Genomic DNA, 20,066 nt, shown 5'->3' on the forward strand with positions numbered 1-20,066 from the left:
TGATTCCAGTGGCATGGAGAGCACGGGACTCACGTCTGAGCATACCCTTCCCACTCGGGGTGACAAATGCAAAAACAACAATTGATGGACAGAATGCAGAACAATGTCATACATTGACCCCAGTACAGAGATCTGGGCCTAAATCGATCATTTTTTTGCTCACCATGCCATTCCAGTTTGAACCCAGCCATCTGCAAATCAGTCTTGACCCTGTGCCCCATGGGAACAGTCCAGCCCGAACTGCCAAGCCAGGTCCTCCCTGGACTGGAAACAAGCATCCTAGGACCGGTTTCGAGCTTTCAGCCCTCGTCAGCCAGCATAGCTTGATTCCGGTGGTATGGAGAGCACGGGACTCACGTCTGAGCATACCCTTCCCACTCGGGGTGACAAATGCAAAAACAACAATTGATGGACAGAATGCAGAACAATGTCATACATTCACCCCAGTACAGAGATCTGGGCCTAAATCCATCATTTTTTTGCTCACCATGCCATTCCAGTTTGAACCCAGCCATATGCAAATCAGTCTTGACCCTGTGCCCCATGGGAACAGTCCATCCCGAACTGCCAAGCCAGGTCCTCCCTGGACTGGAAACAAGCATCCTAGGACCGGTTTCGGGCTTTCAGCCCTCGTCAGCCAGGATAGCTTGATTCCAGTGGCATGGAGAGCACAGGACTCACGTCTGAGCATACCCTTCCCACTCGGGGTGACAAATGCAAAAACAACAATTGATGGACAAAATGCAGAACAATGTCATACATTCACCCCAGTACAGAGATCTGGGCCTCAATCCATAATTTGTTTGCTCACCATGCCATTCCAGTTTGAACCCAGCCATATGCAAATCAGTCTTGACCCTGTGCCCCATGGGAACAGTCCAGCCCGAACTGCCAAGCCAGGTCCTCCCTGGACTGGAAACAAGCATCCTAGGACCGGTTTCGGGCTTTCAGCCCTCGTCAGCCAGGATAGCTTGATTCCAGTGGCATGGAGAGCACGGGACTCACGTCTGAGCATACCCTTCCCACTCGGGGTGACAAATGCAAAAACAACAATTGATGGACAGAATGCAGAACAATGTCATACATTCACCCCAGTACAGAGATCTGGGCCTAAATCCATCAATTTTTTGCTCACCATGCCATTCCAGTTTGAACCCAGCCATATGCAAATCAGTCTTGACCCTGTGCCCCATGGGAACAGTCCAGCCCGAACTGCCAAGCCAGGTCCTCCCTGGACTGGAAACAAGCATCCTAGGACCGGTTTAGGGCTTTCAGCCCTCGTCAGCCAGGATAGCTTGATTCCAGTGGCATGGAGAGCACGGGACTCACGTCTGAGCATATCCTTCCCACTCGGGGTGACAAATGCAAAAACAACAATTGATGGACAGAATGCAGAACAATGTCATACATTCACCCCAGTACAGAGATCTGGGCCTTTATCCATAATTTTTTTTGCTCACCATGCCATTCCAGTTTGAACCCAGCCATATGCAAATCAGTCTTGACCCTGTGCCCCATGGGAACAGTCCAGCCCGAACTGCCAAGCCAGGTCCTCCCTGGACTGGAAACAAGCATCCTAGGACCGGTTTCGGGCTTTCAGCCCTCGTCAGCCAGGATAGCTTGATTCCAGTGGCATGGAGAGCACGGGTCTCACGTCTGAGCATACCCTTCCCACTCGGGGTGACAAATGCAAAAGCAACAATTGATGGACAGAATGCAGAACAATGTCATACATTCACCCCAGTACAGAGATCTGGGCCTAAATCCATCATTTTTTTGCTCACCATGCCATTCCAGTTTGAACCCAGCCATATGCAAATCAGTCTTGACCCTGTGCCCCATGGGAACAGTCCAGCCCGAACTGCCAAGCAAGGTCCTCCCTGGACTGGAAACAAGCATCCTAGGACCGGTTTCGGGCTTTCAGCCCTCGTCAGCCAGGATAGCTTGATTCCAGTGGCATGGAGAGCACTGGACTCACGTCTGAGCATACCCTTCCCACTCGGGGTGACAAATGCAAAAACAACAATTGATGGACAGAATGCGGAACAATGTCATACATTCACCCCAGTACAGAGATCTGGGCCTAAATCCATCATTTTTTTTCTCACCATGCCATTCCAGTTTGAACCCAGCCATATGCAAATCAGTCTTGACCCTGTGCCCCATGGGAACAGTCCAGCCCGAACTGCCAAGCCAGGTCCTCCCTGGAATGGAAACAAGCATCCTAGGACCGGTTTCGGGATTTCAGCCCTCGTCAGCCAGGATAGCTTGATTCCAGTGGCATGGAGAGCACGGGACTCACGTCTGAGCATACCCTTCCCACTCGGGGTGACAAATGCAAAAACAACAATTGATGGATAGAATGCAGAACAATGTCATACATTCACCCCAGTACAGAGATCTGGGCCTAAATCCATCATTTTTTTGCTCACCATGCCATTCCAGTTTGCACCCAGCCATATGCAAATCAGTCTTGACCCAGTGCACCATGGGAACAGTCCAGCCCAAACTGCCAAGCCAGGTCCTCCCTGGACTGGAAACAAGCATCCTAGGACCGGTTTCGGGCTTTCAGTCCTCGTCAGCCAGGATAGCTTGATTCCAGTGGCATGGAGAGCACGGGACTCACGTCTGAGCATACCCTTCCCACTCGGGGTGACAAATGCAAAAACAACAATTGATGGACAGAATGCAGAACAATGTCATACATTCACCCCAGTACAGAGATCTGGGCCTAAATCCATCATTTTTTTGCTCACCATGCCATTCCAGTTTGAACCCAGCCATATGCAAATCAGTCTTGACCCTGTGCTGTCTGGGGTTGGCCTGCAGTGGCTACTTTCTGCCAAGGAAAGGGAAAAGGACTTTGCTGTTTGCTGTGTCCCTTGCTTGAGAAAGATCTCCAAGGGCTTGAAGAAGAGCTTGCCTCCTGTTCTGAAGTCTCAGGGGCAGAAAGACTTCACTCCCAGCTGCCCTGAACTTCCCTGCTGGGAGTTCTGACCTGCCGAGAGGTGCCTGTAGCTGTTCTGGGCCTCTAGAGGTTGTTCTGGCTGTTGGGAGCTAGAAAAGCAACGTAACAACGAGAAGTGTGAAGCATCCGCACATGTTATAGACGCATTGCCGAAGAAAACGTCACAGTGACTGCTCACAGCTCGAGAAATCGCCACACGCCTTATGGAGTGCACCGATCTACGAAGTACGAGATCACCGCACTGATTCCGATGCAAGCCCTGCTGTGCGGCTGCAAGAACCCACGCATCGTCCCGGATCATTGCATCAAATCAAGCCGCCGGGTCTGGTGCATCATTGGGGAGATGCAAAAAAAAAACGAAGCATCACCGCCACTCGCAGGAATAACCCGACGCATCATCTCCTCTCCGGTAAGGAACTGACGCATCACCTCTCCTGTGCAGCAGTAAGGAACCAATTCACCACCTTCCCTGAGTGTAAGGCACCGACGCATCACCTTCCCTGTTTGTTAGTCTGCACAACACATCCAAGGTACTGTGTTTGAAAAGTGTTGCATTTGCAATTTGCTTTGAACTGAACTATTTCTACCATTTAAAAGTCATATTTGTGTTACTGTATAAATGCTTTACACTCTGCCTCTGAGATAAGCCTGTCTGATTGTGCCAAGCTATCAAGGGGGTGAGCAGGGGTTATTTTAGAAGTGTATCTCCCTTACCCTGACTAGGAAGAAGGGTCCCTACTTGGACAAAGGTACCTACCTCTGCCAACTAGAGACCCCCATTTCTAACAACATGAATATTCATACTTCTCAAGTAGGTATAAGTCAGCTGCCTGACTTGATTTCTTTTCTCTCTACATAAACTTTGCAATTAAAAGCATACTATCATATTCAAAATGCTTTTTCTGACCATGCCTTAGTAAAATTGGGGAAAACAGGCATAAAGGTAGAGAGGCTGGGTGGAAGATTGACTTTTAACACAGTATATCTCGAAGATGAGGAGTGTTGCAATGAGATGCAGAGAGAGAGATAGTTAATTATTTTAAAATAAATAATAACTCAGCTAGTACTGAGAACATATGGGAGGCTTATATCGCTACAATACGTGGATATATTACATCCAGAGAGATTGTAAAGAAGAAGGAAAGGTTGATACTCAGGGGTGAGCTTGAGACAGAAATAAATCAGGCAAGTGTGGACATGCAACGTCCTTATAAGGGTGCACTTAGGAAAGCTAGATTATGTATGCACAAGTATTTTTATGAACGTGGATACATAGCTAATAACGCATAGTCACAAAAGGTGTTTGAAGAGAGTGAGTATGCGGTTAAACTTCTGGCATGGCAGACAAGAGATCAGCAATAGAAAAATAAGATAATAGCAATAATAGACCCAGTGACAAAGAGAAGCATTAAAGACTAAGTAAACACAAGGAGATCAAGACTGATTTGCATTTAGCTGTGTCTGAACTGGGGTGGCAAAGTGAGCTAAAGAACGATGATGGATTCAACCCAGATCTGTGACTGGGGGTGAGTGTCTAAAAAGTTTCAGCGCTCCGTCCATCATCTCCTTGTCTTTGCTTTGTTCGCCCTAAGTTAGCAGGGTATGCCCAGACGTGGGTCCCTTGCTCACTTTGCCACTGGATTCAAGCTAGCCTGGCTGATGACGGCTGTTAGCCAGAAACCGGTCCCAGGATGCTTGTTTCCGGTCCAGGGAAGACATGGCTTGGCAGTTCGGGCTGGACTGTTCCCATGAGGCACAGGGTCAAGACTGATTTACATATATCTGTGTCTGAACTGGGGTGGCAGAGTGAGCTAAAGAACGATGATGGATTCAACCCAGATCTGTGACTGGGGGGGAGTGTCTAAAAGGTTTCAGCGCTCCGTCCATCATCTCCTTGTCTTTGCTTTGTTCACCCTAATCATTAAGACTTTCAACAAATTCAGGAGGAATTTCTTAAGCACTATGAAGCAATATACAGTACTCAACAACAGGGTGATTCGGGAGCGGTCAATGTTTTCTTAAATAAGCTTGATATCCAAAGATTAAAACAAAACAAAGTACAAGCATTGGTAGCAAAAACTACTCTTAGCAAGATTAAAGTAGGCGTGAAGACTTTAGCCAATAGTAAAGCCTGAGGCAAAGATGAGATTCCGGCAGACATTTACAAAAAATTTCCATCGGTTTTAAATCCAGAATTGTTAAACTCTGCCAATCATGTTCTAGATGGGGGGTGGATTCTGGCTTTGTTTTGTTTAGCAATCGTAAATAGCTTTGTAAAAAAAGGATAAGATAAAGAAAATGTCAATACGTAAAGGCCTATAACCCGCTTAAATGCTGATTACAAGACTATTATAAAGGTTTTAGCTAATCAGATTAGTCAAGTTATGGGAACAGTAATCCATTCAAATGAGTGTGGTTTTGTGCCCGGAAGACAGTTATTTTTATTGTTAACATTTTTATTCACCAAAATATTTATTTATTTTAGTAGTTCAATTTAATTGTTTTTATTCAGTTTTATTATACAATTTTTGAAAATATTGAAAAACAAGATGAACAGATTTTGATGTTTTTCAGTATACATTATAAAGCATAAAACATTTTAATATATATTTTTTATGTACATTTACAACATTACAAATACATTTTTAAATACATATCTTTTTTAAACAGTGTTGTAAAGATTTTTACATTTTTATGCAAGCATAGTTATGTAGTTGTAAAATAAGAATATTATCAGTACTTTCATTAAAGAGTTTTTGATTTGTATTATTTATCATTTGTTTTTAAAGTAAAGATTTTAGTACATTTGTTTTTACATGTTTTTTATACATCTTATATAACTTTATTTTTGTTATAAATTCATATCATATGTATTTTACATTGTAATAGTTTGTACATTTAATTTCTGCTATTAAGTATATTAAATATTATTGTAAATAAAAAAAATTATATAAAATAATTTACAAATATTTTCAAGAATATATTTTTGTATCATATAATTTTTTTACTTAAACATTGTTATATTGTTTGTACATTCACAATACGTTTCTTTAACTTTACATGTTGAAAGTAAGTACATCAAAGAAATATATATTTTTTAATATATTATGTTTTGTGTTAATATAATATTTTAATTTAATTTCAAATAACTTTATTGGTTTTGCATGAATATAAGGCACAACATAGGTTCAAGCACAACTTATAAATAGCAGAAACAAAACAAAAATAACATCATAATGATGTGATGATAGTGTGACAGTTAATTTTTAATACAATTTTGTTTAACAGAAGCTCTAGATTATTTTGCACAGAAAAACATACCTGCACAGGTGATGTTTTAAGATGCTGAAAGGACTTTGATTTGGTAAGTTGGGAGAGCCCTTTTACTATTCTTCAAAAATGTGGATTCCCTATTAGAGTGATTCAGTAATATCTAGCTTGTACAGGGGAGCAAACACCCAAATAATCATAAATGCCATAAATATTGGAACATGTGAGGTAAATAGGGGAACAAGAAAGGTCTGTCCGCTATCACCCATACTATTAGCTATTGCCATTCGTACCACACTAAATATAGACCTGCCCGTAGGTGGTATGACTCCAATCAAATTATATGCAGATAATATAGTGTTGTTTTTACAGCCTGATATTGAAATCATAAAAGGTTTTTTTTCAATTTTTCAACCATATCAAGACTTGGGAGATAATAAGATCAACAAGTCAAAAACTGAGATTTGTTTATGTCACTGCTCACAAGACACTTTATTACACAAATTGGATAAATTATTCAATTCCAGACCCAAGCAATATTTGGGGGTATATTTTACGGAGAATGTTAATAACTAATTTCAATTGAATTGTATCCCCCTTATCTGCAAGATTGAGGCATTATTCGCTAGATGGAACAAGTTACCTCTTTCTGTAATGGGTTATATTGTTTTAATCCAGCTGTCTGTCTTACCTTTTTATAATTTCTTGTTTGCTGCTATTCCTTTGGTTCTCCAGATGAAGATTTTTAAGGAAATGGAGGGCATGTTTACAGCCTTTATTTCGACACATAAAGCACAGCTTTTAGCATTAGACACTTTGTATAGGCCTCTGAAAGAAGGTGGATTAGCTCTCCCTAATTTTAAAATCTATTACTTTGCGAATTTTGCACATAGCACTTTTACATTTATCAAGTCCCTAAGCAGTCACGGATTTGATTATTATTTTTTTAATGATTTTTCGAGAATATATTACAGACTTTTTATGTCTTACCAAAGTACCCAAAATAGTTAGATATAAGACGTTGCAGTGGTATATAATAAGGAAGGCACAGACATTTAAATAATGTGAAATTCCAATGATTGATGGTATAACAGTTGACGGATGTTTAGAAATGAATATTGCCTTAAAGTGGGAATGTAATGGCTTTAGCTCAATATCAGATTTCTTAAATGGAGAATCATGAAAGGTCTGGGGTGATATAGAACCCGGAATTTGGTGTCATAAAAATATACTCCAATAGTCCTTCATTTTAATTAGAGTTTTTTTAAGGCATTTAAATGTACATAGAATATAGGCAAGTCAGGAAATAGCTGAGGAATAAAAGTTTAATGGTGTATGAGAAAGCCGGGAATAAGTGGAATACTATAAGTGGCATACTAAAGAAGATTCTGATGTTTTGCCAGACACATGGAATAAGATTAATTAATTTAATTTTACTTTGATAAAAGTGGCACATTTTTGGTGAATGCAATTTTTCTCCAAGTGGCTGCTTATAAAACGCCTGTTTTTGCATCGAATAAACCATTACATTTCATCTAATTGTTTTCAATGCAAGAAGGAAAGGGCGGGGTCATGGATCCATATCATTTGGGGCTGCCCAGGAATTAGGTCATACTGGAATGAGATTGAACCATATTGCCTTCACATTTTAGAATAGAGTCAGTCTAGAAAAGGCCCAGATTTGCACTTATGGACTAATTATCTGATTTAAAAATGGGTCTTTTGCAAAGACAAAGAATATATATTCTGGCTTTCATTCCGAGATCAATTATCCTGCAAAATTGGCGATCTGAAACAATTTCGGCATTCCAGCAATAGCGATTAAAATTACATAGAGTCAAAGAACGGGAAAAGAGATATGCTCTGAGGTCAGGTTCTCATGCGAAGGCTTGTAGTCTTTGGGGTGTTTTGGGATAGAAAGAACTTAGCTAACGCGAAAGGCGAAATTGGGATGGTGTGCAATATAATATTAATTGTTCATTATTTATTCATCAGCTGTGAATTATATATGATGTTTGCTGTTATGTAACTAAATGAAATGCTTCTATAATTTTTGACCTTCAGGCAGATGTGAATGTTTATATGATGTGTTCTTTTTTAACTCTTGCAATTAAAAAATATATCCCTGAAATTCACTTAAAAACAAACTAAAGTGCAGTTGTGGCCATTAACTAAAACCAAAAATAGCCTGAAATTATTTATTTGTAGACAGCTTTGCAAACCATACCATGCTCAACTGTGATTCAAATCATCCCATTGTTTAAAACAATAAATAAGACTATTTATTTAAATTTCAACTCATACTTAGTGAGCTCATACTGTATCCATAGTTGTGCCATTCATAATTTTAAAGATCAGGTGATACTGGAGAAACCATTTATGCAATTTGTTATGCCATATGTTAAATCAAGGTTCATCATCTGTAGTGGAACAGTAATGTCCGGATGGACAAAGATTCTTATTTCATAATTATTTATTGAATTTGCTCGCAAGGAGCAGCTAATTGATGTTGTTGGTTGCACTGCCCTGCTTTCCCTTTCTTTGCCCCATAAAATCTTTGGGCTGGGCAGCCAAGAATAATCGGAAATGAAGCGATGTACCTGTGCAGGCCTTGGAAATAGACTTTTGCTCCTTGATGTTCTACATATTTCGGGCAGGCCATCCAGTTGTAGGAAGTAACCATGTTAAATAGGCCAACCACAAATAAATTTGGGAACTGAGCACTTAATTATTCATTGAAACAACTCACTGAACTTGTCTGAAAACGTAGCTCTAATTAAAAATTCGAGGATCAAATGGCTTTCCATTGTGGAGTTGCCTGTGTTTCCATCCTTAACAACAAATGCTTTTTGTGTCAGTCAATAGCAGGGCAATAAACAAAGAGCGCCTGGCAGTATTATAAATGCGCTAAACTGAGTGTACACCATTAATCTCCCTCCTCGTCTCTGCTTTACTTCCACAGCCCCCTTTTGCCTGCAGTTTTATGAGGAAATCTTACAGTCTCCGAATGGGGCCCTGGTGTGGACATTCCTGAAGCCTCTACTGCATGGAAAGATACTCTACACCCCTGACCTGCCGGAGATCAGACTCGTGGTCGAGAAAGTAAGTATCCTTTCAAATGTAAAGGATTCCTGCTGTGTTTTTTGTGTTGCATTTGATGACTGATAGTTGAGTAACATGGTTTAGAAAAACTGAGTTATTGTGGTTTATTTTATCCATCCACGATCTATGTAGAGAGTTACAACATTAGGCCTTTTGCTAAGGTACGGGTTTTATCTCAATTTTACTTTCTCAACCACTCCTAGTCAAGGGTCCCTCCCACGTACAAGTAGGCTGGGATGATAGTGAGATAGTTACTGCACTTGGTGAATACCACTACAGAGGGTTGAAATATTGAACACATGTGGTAATAAGTCGAATCCCTGTTTCCTTGAGAACATGAGAAATTACATATAGAAATTTCTGCTTTCTGCACCGAATACTTCTTGTATGTATTTAAATGTATTGCCTCTGGTGCCAGTATGGATGATGGTGGCGACTGGCCAAACTATCCAGTTCCTTTGCCAATAAAGTGGCATCAGTGGTGGCCGGTATTGCGCCTGAGCAGTGGGAGAGGGCCACATGTGCCCACACACACATACTCACGACACCAATCCGCATGCACATTCACTCACGCCCATCCATTCACATATACACCCACCATTCACAAGCACATACAGACGTACACACATATTCAGAGCATGCACACACAAAAACACATACATACACACATACGTACCCAACATTATTTAAAAAACTTACTGGGCCATGGCGGTGACATTGTGTGGCAGAAGGGAGGCCTCGGTTCCTATAGGCTTTGGTGAATTGACTTCATAAATATTCCACCACCTCCTGTCATTGGCTGTCCTTGTCATGCGTCACACAATTAGAGGAAGACCTTCCCTTACACTTCACAGATTGGGATGTGGTCAGTGAGATTTGCCGACATCAGCCCACACTTTGACGAGGCGTTACTGATAGTCAGTCCTCGGCACTTCAGGGCATAAAACTGCAGTGCCCAAATGCAAGTCTATTGGTGATGCACCCCGATGTCTTGAGGAGGGTGGACCTCGCAGCGCTTTGCAGGCTGATGAGATTACACCCTCAGGGCTGTGAAGTCTTCAGTCCAGCAAACCTCAGCTCAAGCAGCCAGTCATCTGCACATTTAGAACATGTACAGTGCCTGACTGCCTGACCCGAACATGAAGAGTGCCTGTCAGACCTTAGCTCAGCCTGACAGACACTATTCATTTTTGATAAAAAGTGGGTGTAGGGCTACTCCGCCATTAACGACAGGCCGTGCCTGAGAAGCATGCTGCCCTAACTCCCTGCACCAACATTAGATGGCTGAGTCGTACTTATTGGGGCTGAACCCTGTAAGTGTGATGATGAATTCACAGTATTTGTATAACTAAGTGAGCGTCATTGCAAAAGTACACCCATTTTAGATGAAAATCCCACAACTGCAAAGTTGCTTTATGTTTAACTTCTCTACTGTGCCCTGGCATTTTGGCCAGTATCAATTTCATTCTGGGATGTTTGAACCCATGCGTACAAAGTACAAGAACGCCACACTCCCTTGTACCCAAAAGCCAGGTCTGGATGGGTTGTCATGGAAGACATCGGAGATATGGGGCCACTAAGCAGCTACAAGATACAAATGGGACACACAAAAACAGAACTACTAGTACAAATTCTACTCGGAAACATGAGTACCAAAATTAATTACCAAAATGCAGCTTCCATAGTAACATAGGTGACATGATGTTTAAAGATCAGATGAAAGGTATTGTGATCAAATAGAAATTGTGATTGTAGTCATGCTTTTAGATGTGTTCCTGTTTCACGAAGAGATTGTGAGCATGTATAATATATTTCCTGTTCAGAATGAGTTTTGAACACGATGTGAACTAGAGTGGCGTTTGATGAATGATTTGCATTCACAAAAGTCTTACGCATGTGCACTAACGGCATTTGAGGTGTTTTTGTCTCAATTACAAAACTCACAGAACTCAGAGAGTGGTGACATTCTTCGCACACTGCTATTTTCCCTAATCTACAACTGAATCTTGTCATAACTTGGCGAGGGGACCGTAGCTATAGTTCAGTATGGGTGCAGGCACAGTTTGAAATAACCAGGGCTGGCATTAGAGCAAAGCGACCAGTGCAAACTCACGTTGGGCTGACTAACGAGAGTTTGTTTGCCGCTAATTGGCCTATCGGTAGTTTTCACCCACTAACGCCGGTTTTCCCATCGCCTTTGGGCTGATGTTAGTGGCAGTTTTCACCTCCGTTCCCTGATACTATCGCCATGTAGTGACGGCTTGTGAATACGCCGCTAACATGGCGGTAGTTTTCCGGGTTCGGCGGCGATAAAAAAACTGCTGCTAACTGGCGTTTGCAATAGGTATCACCGGTCCTTGAGAATATCTCCCTAAGTTTGGGCAGAAAATGCATTATTAGTGAAGCCAATCGCAAATACTGTGGTATGTTTTATAGCACTATAAAACAAATTGAATCCATATGAGAAATTGGCTATGGAGAGATGTGGATCCCTGTTGGAGGGTGGTAGTGAGGGAATCCGTGGATGCAGGGGTCGTTGTGGGGGCCCCAAAAAAAGATGTTTGCACTGGGTGCCACCAGCGCTGAAGCCAGCCCTGTGTATAACCACAGACTTGCAGACTCCAGCAGCATTCTGGTGGGGGTAGCAACAAAAACATAGAAGAACATCTCTTGATAGTCTCAAGCTGCAAGGCCATTAGGGGAAATCATTAAAGAGTAAAGTAGAATGCACAAAATGTGCAAAATGGAGCAAGATTACACAGTTGAAACTTTGGTCCTAGCACGATCTGCATATGTAGGACCTGAGTGTGGCTGTTATGTGTAACAGACTTTTTGTTCTTGTGAATTGTTATTTACATATCAAATGTTGCCAAGAGTTTTAACTCTCATGTGTGACCGACGTGGCACTCTGTGCAGAACATGCATGCACACACTTCCATTCTGAACTTTCTATAGATTGGATAGCACTCAAATGCCATTCAATGGATCTGTTTCCAATACAAGTACAAAAAATCAATATTTCTTCTCAATTGTGCTCCATAAAGATCAGGAAAGAAAATACTACACACATGCACATTTTAGGTTCCAAAGACTGGAGTGTTCCAGGGCGAAATCCCCCACCAATTGTGTGAGGCGATTGCCAGTGATGGGATTTGAGACGCCAAATTAAGATGATACAGTTAGTATCAATGACTACAGAATAAACTCAGTTTGATGCATACAGAATATAAATATGTGAACTGGGTCTTCAGAAAGTTCAGTATGATTGAAACGCGTTGGTTGAAGGCTGAATTTTAATAAAGAAAGAACAAAAAAGGTTATGGAACTTAAAATGGGCATGTGATGCGCATATTCTTTCCTGATCATTATGGACCACAATTTAGAAGAAAAATAGATGTATTTTATTGGAAAGAGGTCAGTTTAATGGCATTTGAATGCAATCCCATATATAGCAAGTGCAAAATTTTTGTTTTTTCTTTGTGGAAAACGTGGAGTGTTTTTTTGGCGAGTTAAACCCCGGGAAGTAGCACCTACGGATTTGAAAATTGTTGACACTAGAGGGGGCGGTGCAGTGAACATACTCTACCATTCCCTCGTTGTTGGATTGGCCTATTTTGCAGGGTTATCCCTAAACTTTTTGAATCTTCCTCCTATTTTTTCCTGACCTGTTGTTGTTGGTTTTAAGACTCTGGGAACGTTATCACTGCTGATCAGTGCTAAAGTGCATATTCTCTCAGTGTAAATTGTTAACATGATTGGTTCTCCCTGATTGGCATATTTGATTTACTGATCAGTCCCTAGTAAAGGGCACTGAGTGTGCCAGGGCTGGTAAATCAAATACTACTGGTGAGCCTGCAGCACTGATTGTGCCACCCACATGAGTAGCCCTGAAAAGATGCCTCAGGCCTGCCACTGCAGTGCCTGTACGCAGTTTTCTAACTGCCATGTCGACTTGGTAAGTGCATCCACTTGCCAGGCCCTAACCTTCCCTTTTCTTAAACGTCAATCACCCCTAAGGTAGGCCCAAGATGCCCCTGTGGGCAGGGTGCAGTGCATGTGAAAGGTAGGACATGTACTGGTGTGTGTGACATCTCCTGATAGTGAAATACAGCCAATTTAGTTTTTCACTATTGAAAGGCTATCTTGCCCCATAGGACAGAATGGGGAATGCTTTGTAACATTTTACAAGCATATCTTCCCATAGGGATACGATTGAAAAATAAAGTTTAGGCTCGCTGAACTCAGAATTTAATAACACATCTTTTACTAAAGTTGGTTTTTAAATTGTGTGTTTGAAACTGCCACTTTTAGAAAGTAGGCATTTTCTTGTTTAACCATTCTGTGTGCCTCTGCCTGTTTGTGTATTGACTGTCTGGTTTTGGAGTGACAGGGGCTGGGGAGGTGCATTCACTCAGACAGCCACCGGGGCGTTGATGTGTGTCCTGCCTTTCCTGAATGAGTCAGGGCTAGGCTTAATAGACCTGGGCTGCATTCAGAGTAGGGGGGGAGTTCTCACTAGCACCTGAATAGGCCCGGTCTGCATTTGGAGTGGTGGGAGGAGTAGCACCTTACCAGAATAGGGCTGTGCCTGCCTTTCACAATGCTGGCTCCGCCCCCCTGTGGTGTGTATGGAACTAAGGCTCACACTGACAATGGATGTTGTTGTGCACTCCTAATTCCTCATTATAGATTATTCAAGTCCTCAACTAAAGCATCCTTTAAATCTGGCTGTAAGTAAGTAACTGTCCTCACAATAGCGATAATTGTGTAATGTGTTGATGTTGTTAAATCGTTACATGCAAGTCACAGCATTAGTTAATGTTTCTTTACTCATATGAATTTTGCTGCTGTCAAGGGTTAGAGTAAATACATTTCTGGAGAGAGAAGTGGAACGAACACCTCTAAACTAGGTGGAGCTATAGAGGAAATAGGGAATGTGTGAAAAGATTTCCCCACAGGGTAGCCGTTTTACCGTGGAGAAAATGCCACAGGGTCGATTCACAAAGACAACAGCGTCTACATATGTGTATGCTTGGGTGCCTGCATGATGCGTGATTGTATATATGTGCTATACAATACTCAAACTTTTCATGTTTTCAATGCATGTTTATTAACTCTTCGCTAAAACTAGCTAGTACTGCACATTTTTTTAATGTGACTCTACGTAATTGAAATTAGATGTCTCATTAAATGACCTATTATATTGTAGTGAGTTCTCTCTGAATACGTACAGGCATTGTTAAGTTAGCATAACCACGTTAGATGTTAGAAAGCCATCTTTTTGCTTTTGCACACGACACTGCGTTTACATGTTATTTCTTAAAACAAACTGCTGACTCGAGACTTGCTTCACACAAGAGCAATCTGTTGTTACCATCCCAAGCTCTGCGCAGCGACCTTGGTCTGTACATGGTGTGACAAACAGTCTGGGTTATTACACAATGCATGTTTTTCACTCTAGGTTGATCGGCCCACTATTTAGCCATAACACACGCGCAGCTGCAAATGCCTGAAAATTAGTGCTTTTAGTATCACAGACATCATGTTTATTATTCAGACCGAAGACGAGCCTTCCTGCGAGAAGACTCCTGATGCTCCTGTGATGTGATTTCACTAAGCTGATCTTTGAGGTATGGGGTCCCCTATTCAAGCCTAAGAGACCTTCTATTAGCATAATAATAATATTAGCTTCTTAGTAAAGGGAAGGTGGTAGTATCCACTGTCATTATAATATGATCACCCCTTTTATATTCTATGGTATTGTAACTATGTTGCTGGTTTTGATATTAATCATTTGTCTGCTTGTATTAGCCAAAGTACTGCATCTTAGGACACGTGGTCTATAAAAATAAACCCCTTTTATTTACAACGTGTCTCTGTTGATTATTGTTGTGGACTGATGTGAGAATAATATACGAACAGGTATTTCCGATTCCCACCATTCCTGAGTATGTACTGAGTCGCTTGTTCTGGGTTGTCTATTCATTGGGACCGCCGAGCTAAATCTCGGATAACGAATGGGACACTTATGCTAGCCGGATACTGGGTTCTGGGTTCTGAGGTGAGTTTCTGGTACACCACAATTCACTGAGGTCCTGGGGTTCTTCGCATAGTTCTGTGTATCAGCAGAATCCCTGCAACATGGCGCACCTAACGTTTGGTCTATGAGTTGAAACGCCTTAGTAGTGCTTACATTTAGTCCACAGCACCCTCATTCTTGTTTCCGGATAACAAGTCTGACGGATTTAAACCTACCTAGTTCTATTGATATAGGTTCTTTCAAGCTTGATCATTAAAAAGGTTATTGAACCCTTGTGCTACTAAATACTTGGAGTATACCTTGTCCTTATGGCAGTAGACATTGCGGCGCACAGCCGTGCAGCTCTGAAACGTCATTTGACGCAGTATGGGGTGCCGGACACGGGCATGGACGTCATCTTTGTGGTGGGAGCCGATGCGGCTCACCCGTTTGAGTTGTTCTATTCCTGGGTGACGATTCCGGCAGTCAGTGGGGATGACGATACCTTTCATTCTTACACTGCTACTGCCGTGCCTGCTAACTATGCGCCGTATAGGACACAGGAGATACCAATATCTGCTTGGCAACATCAGATTTGGTTTAATGGCGCCCTCCCCCATGTGGTTATACCGCCGAGAATGGGCCCTTTATCAATTGCAGGGGCCACTTGGCCGGTACTAGCCGGATTTACGCCTCATCCCCGTTACCTCACGGTGACGGTGGCTGAATTGCGTGTACTACACACTGCCCTTATATCAGTATATAGGGCGTTGGTGCAGTATGTGTCGCGCACTGTACAGGCGGGGGCGCCTGTTAGTGCGGGACAACCTAGTGATCGTCACGCGGTGGTCATTAGTCCTGTTATGGTCAATTCTGTTGTGGGCAAGCGCCCCCTCACAAGGGATGATTATCCTTTTTGGCTTGCTGAAAAATTTGACCAAATAGAGGCGGTTTATCCGCATACAACTCCTGTGGAAAAACACAGGATCCTCACCATTAGTTTGCCTAAAGACTTAGTTCCCCATATAGATGATTGTGTATCCTGGGGTAAGATTTTTGCTGCGACGTACGCGCAGTGCTTCGGCACTCCGTCTATGTTACAGCTGCCCTCCATAATTAAACAGGTTCAAGAGGACCATGGAGCGGAGTCTGCGATAGAATTGGGGATGCGGCTCCTCGGAGATTTTGGCCTGGTGGCTACCATGATAATGGGAAACCTTAAGGGTGATGCGTTGCACTTTCAGGTTCGTAATGAACTGAAGAAAGTTGCTGAAGAGGACAAGCCGCAGGAATTTGCAAAAATAATTTCAGAAGCATATCGTGATTTGGGTCGTAGCTCTTTAGGAGTTAAGCCTGTGATCAAAAATCCCGATTCTAAGCAGCAGGGTAAGGCAGAAACTTTTGGTAAGGATGGTCGGCCAATTTTTCCAAAACAACCTTGGCGGACTAAACAACAGGGAAAGCAGCAGCAGAAACAGGGCTCTCGGCCTGCCTCTCCCGTTCAGTCAAGTAGTGAACGCACTTATGATCTGCGAGATCGTGCTACTATTAAGTCTCCTGATAGATTTCAGGTTTCTGAACCGCGCTCTCCTCGTTCTTCACAGGAAACATCGGCTACACAGTCTGGTGGCGGAGGCGGTGGCAAAGGTCGGGGTGCTCCACAACAGCGTGACCAACCCCGACAGACTGAGGGTAAAGGCAAGCAGGACGAGTTTGCTCGACAAAGACCCCCGTTTCAGAAGAAGAAAGTGGCGGCTCTGACGGCAAAATATGCCTCAGATAGTGCGGACACAGCTTCAGAACCGGACATGGGCGCTGACGCTACTGGACAGCGCGGCAGAAATTACCATAGTCCGTCAAGCTCTGCGTCCATTTCTGGCGGCGACAGCAACTGATGTATTGGTTACTGTTGAAACAGCTGACACCAGAGTGGCTCCCCCTGATAGACTTTATGAAATAGTCTTATTTATAGAGGGTGACATACAACGTACTATAAAAGGGATTTTTTGGGATAATCTGACCACCACCTATGATATCCTCCTAGCGGAGGCAGATTGGCCCCCAGCCTTCATTTTGGAAGCTCCTAGAGGGGAGGAGAAAATCCTCCCGTCCTTTGCGCACACGGTGCCTAAGGACCAAGCTGAAATGTACGCTGGTGAGTGGGCGCTGGCGCTTGCGCCAGCGGTATATTGTACTCAAGTGGGTTGGGACCGGTTGTCCCCCTGCCATGAGATTCCATTGCGGTCTATGCCCCAGCCTCAGCCCCAATATCCCATGCGTCGTGAAGCTAGACCTCACGTCGCGGCGATCCTTGAACAATTGGAATATCAGGGTGTAATTGAAACTTGTGTGTCCCCTATGAATAACCCTTTATTCACTGTAACGAAGCCTGACGGCTCGTACCGTTTAGTTTTGGATTACCGGCACCTAAACTCCCATTGCCGGACCTGCGCGGTACAAAATACACATAGCTCGGCTCTAGTCGACAGTCTCGTGCGTAAACGGTTTAAAACGACACTTGACATTTCCAATGGCTTTTTTAGCCATAACCTGTCCACACTGAGTAGCCAGTGGACAGCGTTTACTTCGGGCGGTAAACAAAAACAGTTTACGAGATTAGCCATGGGCTACAAAAATAGCCCTGGCGTCTTTTCCGCTCGCGTGGTTTCTCTCTTAGAAAGAATAGACCCCGAGGCATACTCCTATGTTGACGATATCTACCTCACGGATGACGAGCTGTTGCCGCATCTGTCTCGAGTCGACAATATTGTAGTGAGTTTTGCTGAATATGGCTACAAATTCAATTTTGCGAAGTCTCACATCGCGGAATATACAGTGTTGTTTTTGGGCTACGAGCTCAATAATGAAGGTAAGGGGTTAGCTCCCCACTTTCTGGAGAAGTGCGCATGCTTGAGTGCGCCAACGACACTAAGGAAATTACAATCTCTGCTGGGCTTTCTGAATTTCGGCCGTACGTACATTCCTGATTATGCCCAGCGTATCAAGCCACTTTACGCCTTGGTACAACCCACATTTTCGAAGTCTAGCTGGCAGCTGGAACATTCTAAAATTTTGCAGTCTTTACAGGCTGACCTTCTTGCTTCACAATATTTGCTGACACGTGATAACCGCACCAACCTGGTAATAAGAATAGTGCCAGGCGCCGTGGGTTTCACGTATTTGACGTTTAATGAGGGCGATACAGTCCCCATTGCGTACAAATCCCACTTGTACACCTCTGCTGAATTACGTTTTTCCGCGGTCGAAAAAGTTCTGACTGCTGTACAGATGGCGATCCTTAAAGAACGCGCACTGTCACATGGGAAACAGATTCTGGTTGTAACACCCTATCCTGCCTTAGAAGCGGTGACAAAGGCAAGTGTACCAAATTCTAAAGCTTTGCATCCTCGGTGGATACAATGGGCCACAACACTGACGTCGCCAGACGTCACCTACATCTTTGATGCCTCATTACAGACTCAAGAGTTCTTGCAGTATGAATTCGTTCATCCGGCTCCTCTGTCTTTGCGCCCGCTCGAAGAATACCATTGTGTCATATACACTGACGGGTCTGCGCAGCCCGCAATTGGATCAAAGCACGCCTACTCAGCGGCTTGCGCAATTGTCGTAGGTACTTTCGTAAATGGTGAATTCCAATCTGATGCAGTGCATACGCAGTCATTGGGCGATTGTACCGCGCAATTGGCGGAGCTTCGGGCTCTAGTGCTTGCACTGGAGTTTGCTGATCCCCGAGTCACTACTCTAATAGTGAGTGATTCTTTCTACTGTGTCCAGTCCTATAATGACAATTTACACTTCTGGTCTCAGAATGACTATCGAGACACAAAAGGTGGCACAATTAAGCATAAAACGCTTTGGGTTCGAGTGGCAGACTTTAAAGAACGTCTCCCTCTCGTGAATGTTATTCACACTCTTGGTCACCAGCGACTTGGTGTCCATGCTGTCGGCAACAGCTTGGCTGACGAGGCAGCTAAAACGGCAGTGGCTACATACTTGGTGGCAGCAGTTACCAGATCAAAGAGTAAGATTGATGATGACATCTTGGCAGCTATTGCTGCTACAGAAAAGGGAGGCGATTGCCCGAAGGGTTTTCCTTCTCGTTACATTTACCATTTAAGTCCTGATAATGTCCCATTAGTGAGGATTAACGACGTTGGTGACAGAATTATTCCCAACGCGGACTGCAGACCCGCACTGATTCTGGCTGCTCATGAGGGGTTGGCGTCAGCCCACGCCGGAGTGTCAGCCACTATATCTCTGCTACAACAACGTTACTGGTGGTTTGGTTTATATAAACAAGCGCGCGCTTATGTTCTTGATTGTGACATTTGCCAACAGATTAAACCTTCTACTGTTGCGCGCCCATCACAAACACAGTTGTACATATCCAATAAACCATTTGGTTGTGTTTATTTGGATCACTGCGGTCCTTTTTCTTCTGATACTGCGTACAAGTACATCTTGGTTGCAGTGGATTCATGCACACGTTTTCTGTGGGTATGGCCACAAAGGAGTGCTGACTCGCGGACTGTCATCAGAGATTTGCGTGTCTTTGTGGGAACCTTTGCGTGTGGTACCTTCCATTCTGATCAGGGCCCTGCGTTCGCCTCTAAGGCTTACAAGGAGGCTATGAGAAGTTTGGGGGTCCTAGTCAAATTTTCGTCCCCCTACCGACCTGAGGGTAAT

At 43.3% G+C, this 20,066-nt stretch overlaps 1 protein-coding gene across 1 annotated transcript in view; it reads left to right on the plus strand.

Moving 5' to 3' along the window:
- The window catches only part of ABCA13 (ATP binding cassette subfamily A member 13), a 2,655,493-nt gene that overhangs the window by 761,479 nt on the left and 1,873,948 nt on the right, over nucleotides 1–20,066 (plus strand). The window contains exon 22 of the mRNA XM_085606362.1: nucleotides 9,201–9,340. Within this exon, the coding sequence (XP_085462488.1) occupies nucleotides 9,201–9,340 (140 nt within the window). The remainder of the gene's footprint in view (nucleotides 1–9,200; nucleotides 9,341–20,066) is intronic.

Source organism: Triturus cristatus, chromosome 5_2 (genome assembly GCF_964204655.1).
Source record: "Triturus cristatus chromosome 5_2, aTriCri1.1, whole genome shotgun sequence".
NCBI classification, from domain to species: domain Eukaryota; kingdom Metazoa; phylum Chordata; class Amphibia; order Caudata; family Salamandridae; genus Triturus; species Triturus cristatus.